The sequence below is a fragment of the Sardina pilchardus genome, chromosome 9 (genome assembly GCF_963854185.1).
Source record: "Sardina pilchardus chromosome 9, fSarPil1.1, whole genome shotgun sequence".
NCBI classification, from domain to species: domain Eukaryota; kingdom Metazoa; phylum Chordata; class Actinopteri; order Clupeiformes; family Clupeidae; genus Sardina; species Sardina pilchardus.
This window is the reverse complement of record NC_085002.1, coordinates 14,275,086-14,289,097: the sequence shown is the minus strand read 5'-3', so window position 1 is coordinate 14,289,097 and position 14,012 is coordinate 14,275,086. Positions and strand designations below refer to the sequence as shown.

The 14,012-nt window shown below is 45.3% G+C and overlaps 1 protein-coding gene across 1 annotated transcript in view; it reads left to right on the top strand.

Annotated features, from left to right (window-relative positions):
• The first annotated feature begins 554 nt into the window (after window positions 1-554).
• The window catches only part of adamts9 (ADAM metallopeptidase with thrombospondin type 1 motif, 9), a 28,171-nt gene continuing 14,713 nt past the window's right edge, over window positions 555-14,012 (top strand). The window contains exons 1-16 of the mRNA XM_062544954.1: window positions 555-657; window positions 1,087-1,472; window positions 3,088-3,247; window positions 5,648-5,934; window positions 6,425-6,508; window positions 6,625-6,749; window positions 6,842-6,882; window positions 7,009-7,114; window positions 8,349-8,495; window positions 8,724-8,865; window positions 9,285-9,389; window positions 10,378-10,523; window positions 10,925-11,106; window positions 11,972-12,108; window positions 13,105-13,222; window positions 13,335-13,430. Coding sequence (XP_062400938.1) covers window positions 555-657; window positions 1,087-1,472; window positions 3,088-3,247; window positions 5,648-5,934; window positions 6,425-6,508; window positions 6,625-6,749; window positions 6,842-6,882; window positions 7,009-7,114; window positions 8,349-8,495; window positions 8,724-8,865; window positions 9,285-9,389; window positions 10,378-10,523; window positions 10,925-11,106; window positions 11,972-12,108; window positions 13,105-13,222; window positions 13,335-13,430 — 2,365 coding nt within the window. The remainder of the gene's footprint in view (window positions 658-1,086; window positions 1,473-3,087; window positions 3,248-5,647; window positions 5,935-6,424; window positions 6,509-6,624; window positions 6,750-6,841; window positions 6,883-7,008; window positions 7,115-8,348; window positions 8,496-8,723; window positions 8,866-9,284; window positions 9,390-10,377; window positions 10,524-10,924; window positions 11,107-11,971; window positions 12,109-13,104; window positions 13,223-13,334; window positions 13,431-14,012) is intronic.

Genomic DNA, 14,012 nt, shown 5'->3' with positions numbered 1-14,012 from the left:
TTTTTGTATTTAAGGAAACTTCCAACTGATCCAGTCACTACATTTCAACTACAAAGCCACCACCAAACACACAAAATGCCAACGATACATTCACTTGTTTGGATCATGCAAACGAGATAAGCGATGGCTGGATGGCAAGTGGCCAAATAGTATGTGCTGAAGTATAGTATGTTGTAGTATGAAACAGGAGTGGCTTTATTAAGTAAGAGGCGTGTTTGGCAGAGTAATGTACCTTCCACTGCCTTGACTAGTAATCCCGCCCAGGCTCTTCAGCTAAGTGATCTGTGTGAGTAAGGGAAGCCCACCACAGTTGTCCGTACATCGACCCCCTTTTTACAGTATGCATGTTCGCCAAGGGATCCGCGGGCACTTACCGACCAAGCGCATGTTATCGCCACGGAACTCACATCAGAAAAGTAGAAGGTAGACGCTTTGGATGAGGGAGGCACTCTCGACAGTTGGATTCCAGCGGCGGAGAGCCCGAGTGACCGTAGCACGGCCAGAGACGGAGAGTGTATTCGGGCGTGCTGCTTTCTGTCTAACCGTGGACAATCATGCATGTGCTCTTCTGGGGTTTAGGATTTCTTACCATTCTCCCTGACTTGTTGATTGTGGATGCATCAACAACAGGGAGACATTTGTTGAGCTCAAGAAAAGGTAAGATATTTTATTGAAGGTATACAGATATTTTAGTCTTGGATTATTTTTGCCGTTTTGTATGCTTCAATTCACTGTCGGTTACACGGTAACCGGGTGCTGAGAATGAATGACTTTCTCCAGGATCAGCAGAGCACATGATCAGCAACTGAGTTTAAGAGTAAGCATTCTGAATGACAGCGATTATAGGCTACATTTGGCTCCTTAATTCACGTGGTCTAATTTATAAAACTACAACCTGTTTTTATAACGTGACAACCTGTAGGCTACAGTTACCATAATAACCCCATGCATGTGCATTTTCCTCTAGTAGTATACCGCCGGTAGACTTCTTTAAACTCTTGTGAATAGTCAGTTATAGTCTACTCATATGTTAACTTATTCAAGTCTGCCTTACAGTAATGGTCTAATAACAATTCCCACCTTCAGCAAACGCACTCGGTGCATACGAGATTTTCACTCCAACAAGAGTGGATGAAGCTGGTGACAGACTACCTACAAGTATACACTTCAAACGGAAAAAGCGGAGTATTGATTCACCAGTGGATAACAGTGTTGATCAGTGGGCCTCACCGACCATCCATTATCGCATATCTGCTTTTGGACAGAATTATGAACTCAACCTCACACTTGAGTCGGGATTTATTGCGCCACTTTACACTGTCACGATACTCGGACTACCCAACAGTGGTAACCTAACGGAATTCTCACAAGAGGGGGAGGAGGAAGAGACTGACTATCAGCACTGCTTCTACCGAGGACATGTGAATGCAGACCCGGAGCACACCGCAGTTATCAGCCTCTGCTCCGGTTTGGTGAGTTTGGATACGGCTATCTCCAAATTGATAGCCTATCATGAAGCTAATGAACATAAGAGCACAGGGAGTTCTGCAGCATGTAGACCTTCCAGTTGGGCACAGACAGTGATGTAATATTGCTGAAACATTTTCTACTTACCAGAACATCATATTGTTGTTATTACTCGAATGCGTCAATTGTTCTAACAATGTTATTATAGCAAAGGCTGGTACCTCAATCATCATGGTTTTAATGAAACCTGCTAAACCACTTTGTATGATCTCTTCTCCCTTTGGGTGTTCATTGCCACACATATTTTTGTTGTTGTTGATTTTTTTTGTCATCAGCATATCTGTAAGCCCAACTTCATAAATTAAACGTAGCCTGCTGATTTAGTTTGGAAGGACGCTCATTTAGCGCGGTACGACGTCTCTTACGCACACAGTGCCTCAGCTGCGTCGGGCGTGTTGACGTCATTAATGTCCAATTTTGGCAGGCACAGTGTAATCCAGCAAATCCATACGCAATGAGGAAGTTAGACAAAACAAACAACATGATGAAGTTGCGTACTTTTAAATATCAATTATTTGTCATGATTGATTGTATACGAATGATGTGTCTATGTTACATGGTAGGCTACAGACCATATCACTTGCTCTTTTTTATATAAAATTATTGAGATATATCAAGATACCAGATTTCCTGGCTTAGATGTGCACTGGGTGTGGATTTTTTGGCTGTTTTGGATTTTCAGTGACTATAGTACAGAGTAAAAGTAGCGGAATCTGAAAGATGGAAACGTCACTTAGAATGCCTTTTGGCTCTGATTCGGTGTGTGTTGTCTATTTATTTCATGCTGTAGATGTTGGAACAATAATAAGCGCATATCACTCACCTTTTACCGCAAGAATTGTAGGAATAGCAGTAGTCCAGACCAGATCAGATTCCACTGTACAATAATTCTGGCTGTTTATGTCGCTAGAGTTAACGGTTTGTCAGATGGACAGTGTTGTTGCGCAGCATGAGATTGTTTACCTGCTGAAAGTTGGGGTGGGTTGGTCTTCGGGAGGGCGGTCCGTATTTCCATTTTTGAAGAATTTCAATCAGGAAGTAGTTTGCCATCTATGGAGATAATGCATTCCAATTCGTGTTTGTGTTCTTACAGCAGTTGCACAATGCCAAAATCTATAGCCTATTATTAACACACTGTTTTATGCAATGAACAGTTAAGCCTTAATCCCAAATAATGTCCGAATTAGCATTCCTTCTTACCCTCCTGTGAGTTATCAGCAATATATATTTACAAATAATGTGTGAAGTAGATGCCACATGTTACATGAGTCCATGTTATGTTTGTTCAATAGATTGTAAAGATTTATTTCAAACAGTCTCAGTGAGACACACTAAAACATTAGAAAGGTTAATGCAAACAATTTTCTGATAACAATCACTAGTCTGAAATGTATTTTCTTTTTCTTGCATAGCCTTAGTAGTGTATACAAGCCCACACACATAGCCTTTTCTCCTTCAGTGACAAATGTTATTAACTCTACCTTTTAGATCTAGCCATGACTTCAAAGCTACATCTGTGAATTGAAATAGTATCCTTTCCTGCATTTTTTTTCTCCCAAGCTTGGCACTTTCAGGTCACCCGAAGGGGAATATTTTGTGGAGCCCCTTCATAGCTACAATGGTGTACATTATGAAGAAGAGCACAACAAACCTCATATTGTGTATAGAAAGGATACCCCCAAGAAGACTGGGAGGGAGGATGAGGCATGTGAGACTTCAGGTAAAACAAAAACTCGTTTCAGTAACGACTCACCTGACTTTTGTTGGATACTACCCTGCATGTAGACCATATAGATACTTTGTTGAAATTCAGATTCTGTCTATTCAGTTGTCGTTACCATTGCATAGCTTATCATTTAACCAAACCCAACCTTAACCATAGATTGATGTTCACAGGGTATCGACAGATAGTAAATAAGAGACCATCTATATAAAATGTGACAGGAAACTCAAACAAATCAATAAACGAGACTTACTGGTCTGCTTCAAACCAGTTGGGTGGGTGTGTTTCATTTGCTGAACCATACCATGACCATTACAGGGTTCCCACGGGTCATGGAATTTCTGAAATATTATGGGATTTTGGAAAATCTATTCCAGACATGGACAGTCAGGGAATTGTATCATTGTTGAGGGAAAATTGTGTTGTAGCAGTTTAAAATCTTGCCATACATTAATACAAATATATTTCCACGCAGGATTGGTTATTATCTGGTTATTAAGCTGGTTATTGCTCAGGTATTTATTTGTTTTTTTTTTCAGTCAAGGATAAGTCGAGGAAAAGTCACAGAATTTTACATTTGACTTAGGGTGGGAACCCTGCCATTAAAACCTGGAGCATTCAGGGACATGGCACTGCTGCCTTATGCAATTCAGCAACATGACTCTGAGCCTGATGATACACGAGGCAACCTTTTGAGCAATTTTGCTGAGCAATGTTCCTGATTATTGTGATTCTGGCACATTGCCATCGATATTGGATAACAATCTTTTCCTGGAGAGCTTTAATCACCAGTAGGCACATTTTCATAATCATCACATCAGAACACATGGAACCAGTTCTGTGGTTGCCCAGCAACACTGACCCAGAGGTTGCCCCATGTGTCATCACTCTAAGAGGCATCTGGCTCAGATGTGGCCCAGATGTGCGGGACGAGGCCCAGATCAGGTCCATTTATAGCATGACTCAGAGCCAGCTGGTTGGTGGGCAAGGTGCCATTCACACCAATCAGGCACATGGCTCTCTGCTGGTCTCTCCTCCAGGTTATGTGTCTGTCCTATGTGCCCGGCTCCTCTGATGTGTGGCAGGGCAGAGGAGAGGGAGGCACTCAAGTGCTCTTGCACAGGAAAGAAGCGTTTTGAAATGCTGCTTGATATCACTGATCTCAGTTCATTACCGCAGAATGCTGTTGACTCTGGACTTCCTTTTGCTCTGATGGGGAAGCCTGATAGGAATGCCATGAAGACATGCTGCAAACAGCATTATAGTGGCATGGTGCCTATTGCAAACATTTGGAGAGTTGCTCCTATGAAAATAAATGTGGATAATGTGTGTGTGTGTGTGTGTGTGTGTGTGTGTGTGTGTGTGTGTGTGTGTGTGTGTGTGTGTGTGTGTGTGTGTGTGTGTGTGTGTGAGAGAGAGTGTGTGTGTGTGTGTGCGTGTTTGTGTGCGTGCGCGTGCGCTTGAGTGCGTGCATATGTTTGTGTGTGTGTGTGTGTGTGAGAGAGAGAGAGAGAGAAAGAGAGAGAGAGAGAGAGAGAGTGTGCAAGACAGCCATGCACATCGAAGTGTATTCATAGGCCTCAATGGTGCCTTTGTGTAGTTTGATATCCCTTTGATATTATGATAGGTAGAGGAAATATTTAGTCTCAAATACTCTGGACAAGAAAGTTATTCAAGACGGAGAGACTTCTTATGAATGACCTTTTGTACCTCCATATTAGCAGGACAGTAACTTTCATTGTTGTTGCAATCATGCGATTGTATTCCTTTTTAAAAACAATTTTGCATCGCAAAACTATTTGTTGAACAGAGCTTTTGTAATTCGGGAAAATTAAAGTGTTCTTTTGTGTAAGTCACCACTATTAGACAGAAAACAGATCAGTATTTGTACTTGAAGTAGTTGCAGTCATTTCAGAGATATGGGGGTATTGCTTCATTTTTGGATAGTGGCAAAGTATCAAGCTAATTTGACCCTTTACCTCCAACTGCCCCCCTCCCCATGCCACCCCCAGAGCTGATTTTCACAGACTTTTTCACAGTCCATGAAGGAACTACACCTCCTAACCAGCAACTTCTTTGAGCTTATTAAAGAAAATACAGAAAAAAAAAACGGAAACACATAGCAGATTCAAGGCCAGTTGCAAGGTCCTTCAGCTGACAAAGCAGCAAGAAAAAATATGTTTTAGGGAAAAGTGTGAATGAGCCAATTACTGTGCTGAGAGTTCCTGTCAAGTTCACTCTGGTTTGTCTGTCTGAGTTGTGTGTTATGATTGTAGCTTTATATTATGTTTTATTGTCAAGGTTATGGTTGTGGTAGCTGTAAAAACAGATTGGGGACAGTTCTAATGGAGTGTTCTGTGTCTGTCTCGAGTCCTCATCTTGCAACCTGTCTTCCAGGTCACAAAAAGAGACACAGGCGACTCAAAGACCAGGCGAAGAAGAGGCCTTCCACTGGCATGCAGGCTGACCTGGAGAGCCTGAGCACTGGACTCTTCGGCGATGCCTTCCCTTTGAGCGAAAACACGCACGCGGCTAACGACAGCAGTGACTCAGGACCTCACAGGAGATCAAAGCGCTTCCTCTCCTATCCGCGCTTTGTAGAAGTCATGGTGGTTGCGGACAGCAAAATGGTGGAACATCACGGCAGCAACCTCCAGCACTACATTCTCACCCTCATGTCCATTGTAAGTTCTGCCCCGCTGACCACAGGCTCCTTTTCAAGGCCCTTTGATATTTGTCTTATTTGTCAACATTGGGGTGGGTGGGAGTAGTGTGTGGGGGTGGACTGTGGAGGAGAGGAATTTCAAACCCCCCGGGCAGTATGAGGTGGACCCGTCTGACAGTCTTGATGAATGCGAAAGAATAACATCAGGTATATTACATGTGTAGCGTGCTCAAAGTATTTGTGCCTTTGCGTGCAGGGGGGCGAGCCTGACCTATATTTTAATCCTGGCTGCATTCAGCACAGGATCAAGCAGCACAGCCAATATCTCAACAACAAGGAGTAGCGCTTGTACTCCATTCCAGCTAAATTGAACATTTTTTTTTCTATAGCAGATCCTTAATGCTCATGTGAGAGGGGAAAGATGCATCAGCTCTGTAATTAGGTAGTAATGTATGTATTGTACTGTATATGTTACACCGTATCTGACCATGTCTAAATCTTTTCAACAGGTATCCTCCATATATAAGGACCCTAGCATTGGAAATCTGATTCATATCGTCATTGTGAAGTTAGTTATTATAAACAATGAGCTGGTAAGACTGCACTATGCACTAGTAATTTAGTGTTAATACTCGTGTTTGTATTGGAAAATGATATATTCATATGTAGCCTATGCCTGTGAAAACTGTTTTGCTGTTGTGATCTTTAGGACGGACCCGTGGTGTCTTTCAATGCACAAACCACTTTAAAAAACTTCTGCATATGGCAGCAGGGTCAAAATCACCCTGACGACAACCACCCCTCACATCATGACACAGCAATCCTCATCACGAGGTAGGCTACCCCCCTCATCCTCCAGCTGTTTGACTGCACCGTTAGTGTGCATCTGTACAGTATTTCTCACAGTGATGTCCTTTCCCTTTCAGACAAGACATCTGTCGTGCACGTGACAAATGTGATACCTTAGGTATGGTGCCTTTCCAGAAAAGTCTTTTTTGCATCATACTAAAATTATGTTTTTACTGATGGGAATGACTATGATGATGATGATGATGATGATGGTGGTGGTGGTGACGATGATGGTGGGTTTCAGGTCTTGCGGAGCTGGGTACTGTTTGTGACCCATACCGAAGCTGCAGTATTAGCGAGGATAATGGACTTAGCACCGCTTTCACCATTGCCCATGAACTAGGCCATGTGTGAGTATTCAGGGCCCAGGCTCTTTCAAATCACCTTTTCTCTACACTGAACTCTTGACACTCTCTCTCTCTCTCTCTCTCTCTCTCTCTCTCTCTCTCTCTCACGTTCTCTTTACACGTTTCTTTCACATTTGTCTGCCTTCAAATGTTCTCAGTAATTTAATTCCCATCACACCGTCATACCCTCTATTTTAACTCTCTCACACACAATGGTGTTCATTGTTTATCTCTCTCTCTCTGTCTTTTACGTCAGACATTGTTATCTGTCGTAAACAGCACTTCTTGAAACAGCGTCGTGTTATAGATCCTACTAGACAAGAACTCACAATGAATGTAGACTCTTCAGTAAAGCTTTAATGGAAAACGACGTCGTCTGCTGGATTACAATATCTCCAAAATCTCCTCATTTTTAGTCTACTTCACTCTCCACTCCGTCCTAGTCCCCCCACACACTCTAATGTGAGAGGCCACAGTCAGCCAGCCATATTAGGCTGTCAGAGTTAACTGGCTGAACTCGAAGCTGAGGTAAACTCCCCTAGTGGAATGCTACAAGGGCTCACACACAGTCGCCTCATCATGGCTGCAAGTCCAAATACACGGGCAGATTTGTCAGAAGGAGCGGGAGAGGGAGGGAAAAATAAATAGAGAAGCCAGTCAAGCCACCCACAACATTACACCCACACAACAGATGAGAGCGTTAATGCCTTGTACTGTAGTGGGGCAACTGGCTTCTGTGCTTTTAAATAAATGCCCCTCTCTCGCTCTTGTTTTTTTTTTTTTTGGTCTTCCACTCCACCATGCACAAGGTGGGATTTTTGAATTCCGTGCTTATCGGCGTCAGGAGGTGACATCACTGCGAGCGGGCGATTAGCCGCTGAGTAGCTGGCGCTGTGGTACTGTACTGTACTGTACTGCACTGGACACACAGTGCTGGCCGGCACGCCTCAGTGCTGTAGGTTCCCTCCGCAAACAGTCTGCTGCCCCGCGGCCACGGTCAGACTCAGTGCCGTCATGTGCCTCTCTTCCCTCAAGGACCAAAGGCTGATCCCCCCCCCCTCTCCCCTCTCTCTAACTCAGTAACGTTAATCACAGAAATGTAGGTCCCTTAACCATTAACTGATCTAGGCACAGCTGTCAAGCAGCTTTATTGTGGCAAAGTCTGTGGGCTCACTGTGTAGTCTGTGTTTAACCCCCCCCACCCCACCCACACCGCCCCCTCTATTTTTTTTAACAGGTTCAACATGCCCCACGACGACAGTAACAAATGTAAGGAGGACGGTGTGAAGAACCAGCAGCATGTTATGGCACCCACGCTCAACTACTACACCAACCCCTGGATGTGGTCCAAGTGCAGCCGCAAATTCATCACTGAGTTCCTCGAGTATGTACCGGTTCTCCTCCTCTCTCACAGAAAAATGGAACCTGGTACTTACAATACAGTATCTGTAACAGTAATCAGTCCTAGTGTGTTGATCTGGTCAAGTAGCCTTTCAGGTTGTTAAGTTACGTCTCTGTTAGAGTATTCCATGCCATTCTGCTACTGAAAATGTGTCTTTTCGTCTGTGTTGTTCTCTTGTCTCAAAGCTGTTGTCTTTTTGTTTCTTACCAGCACAGGGTATGGAGAGTGCTTACTTGACGAGCCAATATCTCGACCATACAGCCTATCTCAGCAGCTGCCTGGGCGGATATACAATGTCAATAAACAATGTGAATTGATATTTGGGCCAGGAACACAGGTGTGCCCATATATGGTAAGAGAAAGCGGCCGCGTGGAGGCCTTTAACCTGACGTGTTTTCGTGTTACTCCGTCCAAACCTGCCGAGCCCCCAAATAGCACTTAGCCGTAAGTTGCGTATTACTCATGGCTCTGCCCTTAGCAGAAAAACAAAGGACTACAGGGCACTGGAGCGGGTGATGTCTGTTTTAGCAACTGGAGCCATACTTACATAAGGCTGTTAGCCACTCGCGCCCCTTGTAGGGTTCCTCAGAGTTCCCCTCAGTTTCCCTGCTCTGGCAGCTTCGGATGCTTTTTGAGTTCAAGGCGCTTGTTTGAAGGCACACCCCGTGAGTTATGGCTGGGTATACATAGCGGAGATGTTTTGCGGGGATGGGAGTTTGCAGAGTGCGGAGGGGGGGCTCACTAACAGTGTGTTGTGTGGATGTTGTCCAGACCCAGTGCCGCAGGCTGTGGTGCACCAGCCCGGAGGGAGCGCAGCGCGGCTGCCGCACCCATCACATGCCCTGGGCGGACGGGACCGACTGCTCCCCTGGCAAGGCAAGTGTGGAGGAGACCAGGACGTATTCTTGCAAAACACTAACATTGCACATTGCACACAAACAAACATAGTCTTGTGATATTATTTGGGTTTGATTATTTGTTTGCTTTGTTTTTTGCTCGTACAAAAGCAGGGTGCAAACTTGATGTCATCTCACCACCCACACACCCACCTCAGAAATGGTCTTCTCTCAGGGTGCAAAAAGTCTTTTTCAGATTAGCGAACTAGCTTGCACAAGTACTGTAGTACATTAAGCAGTACATTTGAGCAGTAAATTATCTTACATAATATAGTCTTTTTAATGTGAAGACAGCCACATTAGAAGTGCAGTAAATCTTAGAGCATACAGTACCCATGTGCTGAAAGTGCTATCAAACTCAACCCCACCTACTCCACCTACCCCACCTCCTACGTTTTATTTCTCCAATCAGTAGAAAGTTTTAGGTCAAGATTTATTGCCGCAGGCGCTGGGTTGCTTACAGTGCTGATAAGGCTGTGGGAAGTGGCTTCACACGGCTTCCCGTGTTTGGCGAAACAGAGGCTTTAATTAACCACTTTTCCGACCTCCGCTTCCTCTGTGTTTACCTGACATGAAAGATTGTTGAAGTGAAGTGGGCTTGTGGGGATCCCACTGAACACATGCTGGAGGGCCCGTTTGTGTTTTCACGTTGTATTTCTGCACCAAAAAAAAAAAAAGCCCACACCACTCCACACAGAACATCAGGAAGGCTGTTAAATGTGGATGCTGGGTCGTTAAAGAAAGCCAGTCCTCCCCCTTAACATGAAACACATCTCATCCCACAAACCAGATCTTTTTTTTTATTATTTCCTTTGGAAAAGGCAGATTTGCTCATTTGCAGATGCTTATGTTTCTTTGCTTCTCTGTTTTGGTTCAGATTTTCTCCGCCAGCACCTACTCAACAAAACATGCCACAGCTTTTGAGTGTCTCATTTTTTTTGTCTCAATTTTCATTTGATTCCTTGCAGCACTGCAAGCACGGCCTGTGCATCGCCAAAGAGAACGATGCCACGCCCGTGGACGGTGCCTGGGGCGCGTGGAGCCCGTTCGGAACATGCTCTCGGTCTTGCGGCGGCGGGATCAAGATCGCCTTGCGGGAGTGCAACCGACCCGTGTAAGTGGCGCCTTTGTAGTCAGGCAACATCAACTGGACTGTGAATGGAGCCGACGAGCTCTCAGTGTACCTTGACAAACACGCAGGCATACGAGCCTTTTCTGACCATCAGCTCGACCTCCACCCCACCCCCCCTCCCCCCTTTCAAAAATTCCCCCTTTGAACATCCTTGAGGGCAACTGGAGCATGAGATAGTAATGATATCACTTTGAGCCTTTTAGACTGGGCAGGCCTCGGCCTTGTTGAAAGTCATAAGACAGACGAGGAACGTGTGCTTGCAGAGCCTCACGGCGTGGAGGGAGGAGAGGCAGGGCCCGCTTGAAAGCTCTCGGGTCGGAGAAAGGGCTCGACTCGTGTCGATTGACGGCTGTCCGTGCTGGTTGTTCTCTCTCCCCCTGCAGGCCGAGGAATGGGGGGAAGTACTGCGTGGGCCGCCGGATGAAGTTCCGCTCCTGCAGCTCCGAGCCCTGCTCCAAGGTGAAGAAGGACTTCCGCGAGGAGCAGTGCGCCACGTTCGACGGCAGGCACTTCAACATCAACCTTCTACCTCCAAACGTTCGCTGGGTGCCAAAATACAGTGGAAGTAAGACAACTCCCGAGTCTTGCGTAGTTATGGTTATTTGGTTATGGTTATTTATTAGTTATACATGCCTCATACTGGCAAACACTCGAGTTCTCCCATAGACATTCTTTCCTTAACAGATCAGTGATTCCTAATGAATATCCTGAATTTTCCAACATCCATTCTAATAAACGGTTAAGAAATGAACCATTCTCATCATCATTTAATGACTTATCATTAAAATGTTTACAGTAGGGGTAAGCAAACAGGATGCAGATGAAATGAGATGAAGGGAGCCTAATCTAGCCCAGCTGTGTCGTAAAGAACCGTATTGTCTATGTCTCTGTGATATGGCTTATTTACAGTTACAATCACTTAATGTATCTTGCACTGTTTGAACTTGAGCAAGCAGCTAAATATTTCCTTTGAGTGTGGGAAAACGCTTGGCTACAACTGCGTTAGTAATATATTGTATACACCGTTCTTTCATGATGTTTAGTTATTTTTCTAGAGGTAGGCCGCATAGTTCCGCTCTTAAATCTGTGGATGTCCACCAGCAAGAGGAAACTGGTGATAAGGGAGATGCCACAGAGTGGGAACATGTGTTTCCCCCGTGGGGAATATTATCAGCTAGAAAACACATTACATCTGTTAGGAAACCTCTGAATCATGGACCTATATTGTCATGTATGTTAGCGTAACCCATATTGCACAGTATTCAAAGGAAGGCTAGACTTTGTCAGACTCATGGCAGTTACTGTTGTAGACGCCATGATTTTTGCTCAACGGAATATCTTGGTAGATCATCCTGACTGTGTGCCCTACTGAGACTTTTTTTGAGTGTTTTTCTTTCTTTTTTTTTTTTGCTGTCGTCTCTTTCATCTAGTCCTCATGAAGGATCGGTGTAAGCTGTTCTGCCGGGTGGCTGGGAGCACGGCCTACTATCAGCTCAGGGACCGGGTCATTGACGGTACCCCATGCGGGCCGGACACCAACGACATCTGCGTACAGGGCCTCTGCAGGGTAAGTAGCTGTGTCCGAACACTTCCTTTTGTCGGAGCTCTGAAGGAACCAGAGCTTTGATTCTGTTTTTTTCCCCCCCTCTCTCTCCTTCCTCTCTTCACATTCTCAAATATTTGTACATTCTAAACTCAGAAGGTTCACCTTACACACCGCCGTTCGCAGGTCAATGTAGGGTCCCCTTTTACCTTGAGAGTACTTCACACTTCAAGGCGGCAGGAAGCGAAAAATGTCACACCACCGAAGGAAATGTCTAAAAAATGCTTTGGTAGCCTCAGGCCATATGCTGTATGGTACTCCTCTTGAAATATCACTCTGTGTAAGTGTGTGTGTGGTGTTTCTCTCTCTAGCGTGTGTACGTGTGTGTGTATATGTGTGCACACGTGTGTCTCTGTACATGCCTGCACCTCAGTGTAGCCGGTCGGACTTCTATAAGCACATAAAGTTACGCTGTTTTTACTCCTTCACACAAACACGCCAATCCCAGCTGTAACAATGTTATTTCCACCGAGCCGCCCGCTAAGCACTTCGGTCTCTCGCTGGATGTGTGGAGAGGGAGAGAGAGAGAGGGATGAGTCCCACGGCAGGATCCTTCTCCACCGCCGTACCGTACCGCACGGCACCCCAGAGTCTCCCCTTACGAAAACATACTCTCCGTACTTACTTGTACATGCTTATTCACAGGTTTTCCATTGAAGATAAGTGAATAGTGGGCTGGAGAGAGAGAGAGGGAGAGAGAGAGAGAGAGAGAAAGAAGGCTAGTGAGAGTGAGAGAGAGATAGAGTAGGCCAGTGAGAGTCAGAGAGAGAGAGAGAGAGAGAGAGAGAGTAGGCCAGTGAGATTCAGAGAGAGAGAGAGAGAGTAGGCTGGTGAGAGAGAGAGAGAGAGAGAGAGAGTAGGCTGGTGAGAGAGAGAGAGAGAGAGAGAGAGAGAGAGAGAGAGCTTAGTGTTTTGATGTGGTGGTCTCTTACTGTTCTGCTCTGTCTCTCCGCTCCACAGCAAGCCGGGTGTGACCACGTGCTCAACTCCAAGGCGAGGAGGGACAAGTGTGGTGTGTGTGGAGGGGACAACTCCTCGTGCAAGCCCATGCAGGGCACGTTCAACACCGTCCACTACGGTAAGCGCCCTGCCCTGGAGACGTTCCACAATGAGAGTGAAAGGCCACAACCTAAGGGACACGGTCCGCAGGTCTAACGAGCGTGCATTCTTTATTTGTGATTCCATCTCAGGATACAATGTAGTCGTTCGAATACCCAGTGGTGCTACAAACATTGACGTCCGACAACACAGCTACTCAGGGAAGCCAGAGGATGACAACTACCTCGGTAAGACCACGTTAAACCTCCTCTTCACCTCAAGTCATGTAACTTAGGGTGCTTTCACCAAACAGCAGTTGGTGCGCACCAAACGATCCATTCGAACCAAAAGGGTTCGTTTTCGTTGGTGTGAAAGCATCAATCGCACTCGGGTCTGCACTAAATCAAGCAGACCGAGACCGCCAAAAAGAGGTGGTCTCGGTGGACTTGACTCCGCAATAGTGAGTCAAAATTGGCGCTTATTTCTATCGGAAGATAAACATTGATGAAACGTCAATCGGGCCATTTTTGGTTCGTTTGCTGGTCTGAAAGTGGACCACACTGGAGTCTATATGCTACATAATAACAATTTTATTGCCTGGTGCGGACCAAATAATCAAACTAGTGGTGTGAAAGCGCCCTTACTCACTCTGAGTTATCGTTCTTGATCTTGCAGTCAGCCTAACTGCACCTGAGGTACTTAGTGCCTGTGGTTGGTTGAGATGCAGAATATTGGATTTAAGTCCTGATCTTCAGGAATCAGGGTCTAATCCTATAGGACTAAAGCCTACCCTTCATCTCAACTCGAGTAACTTACTCGATCTGAGTCAT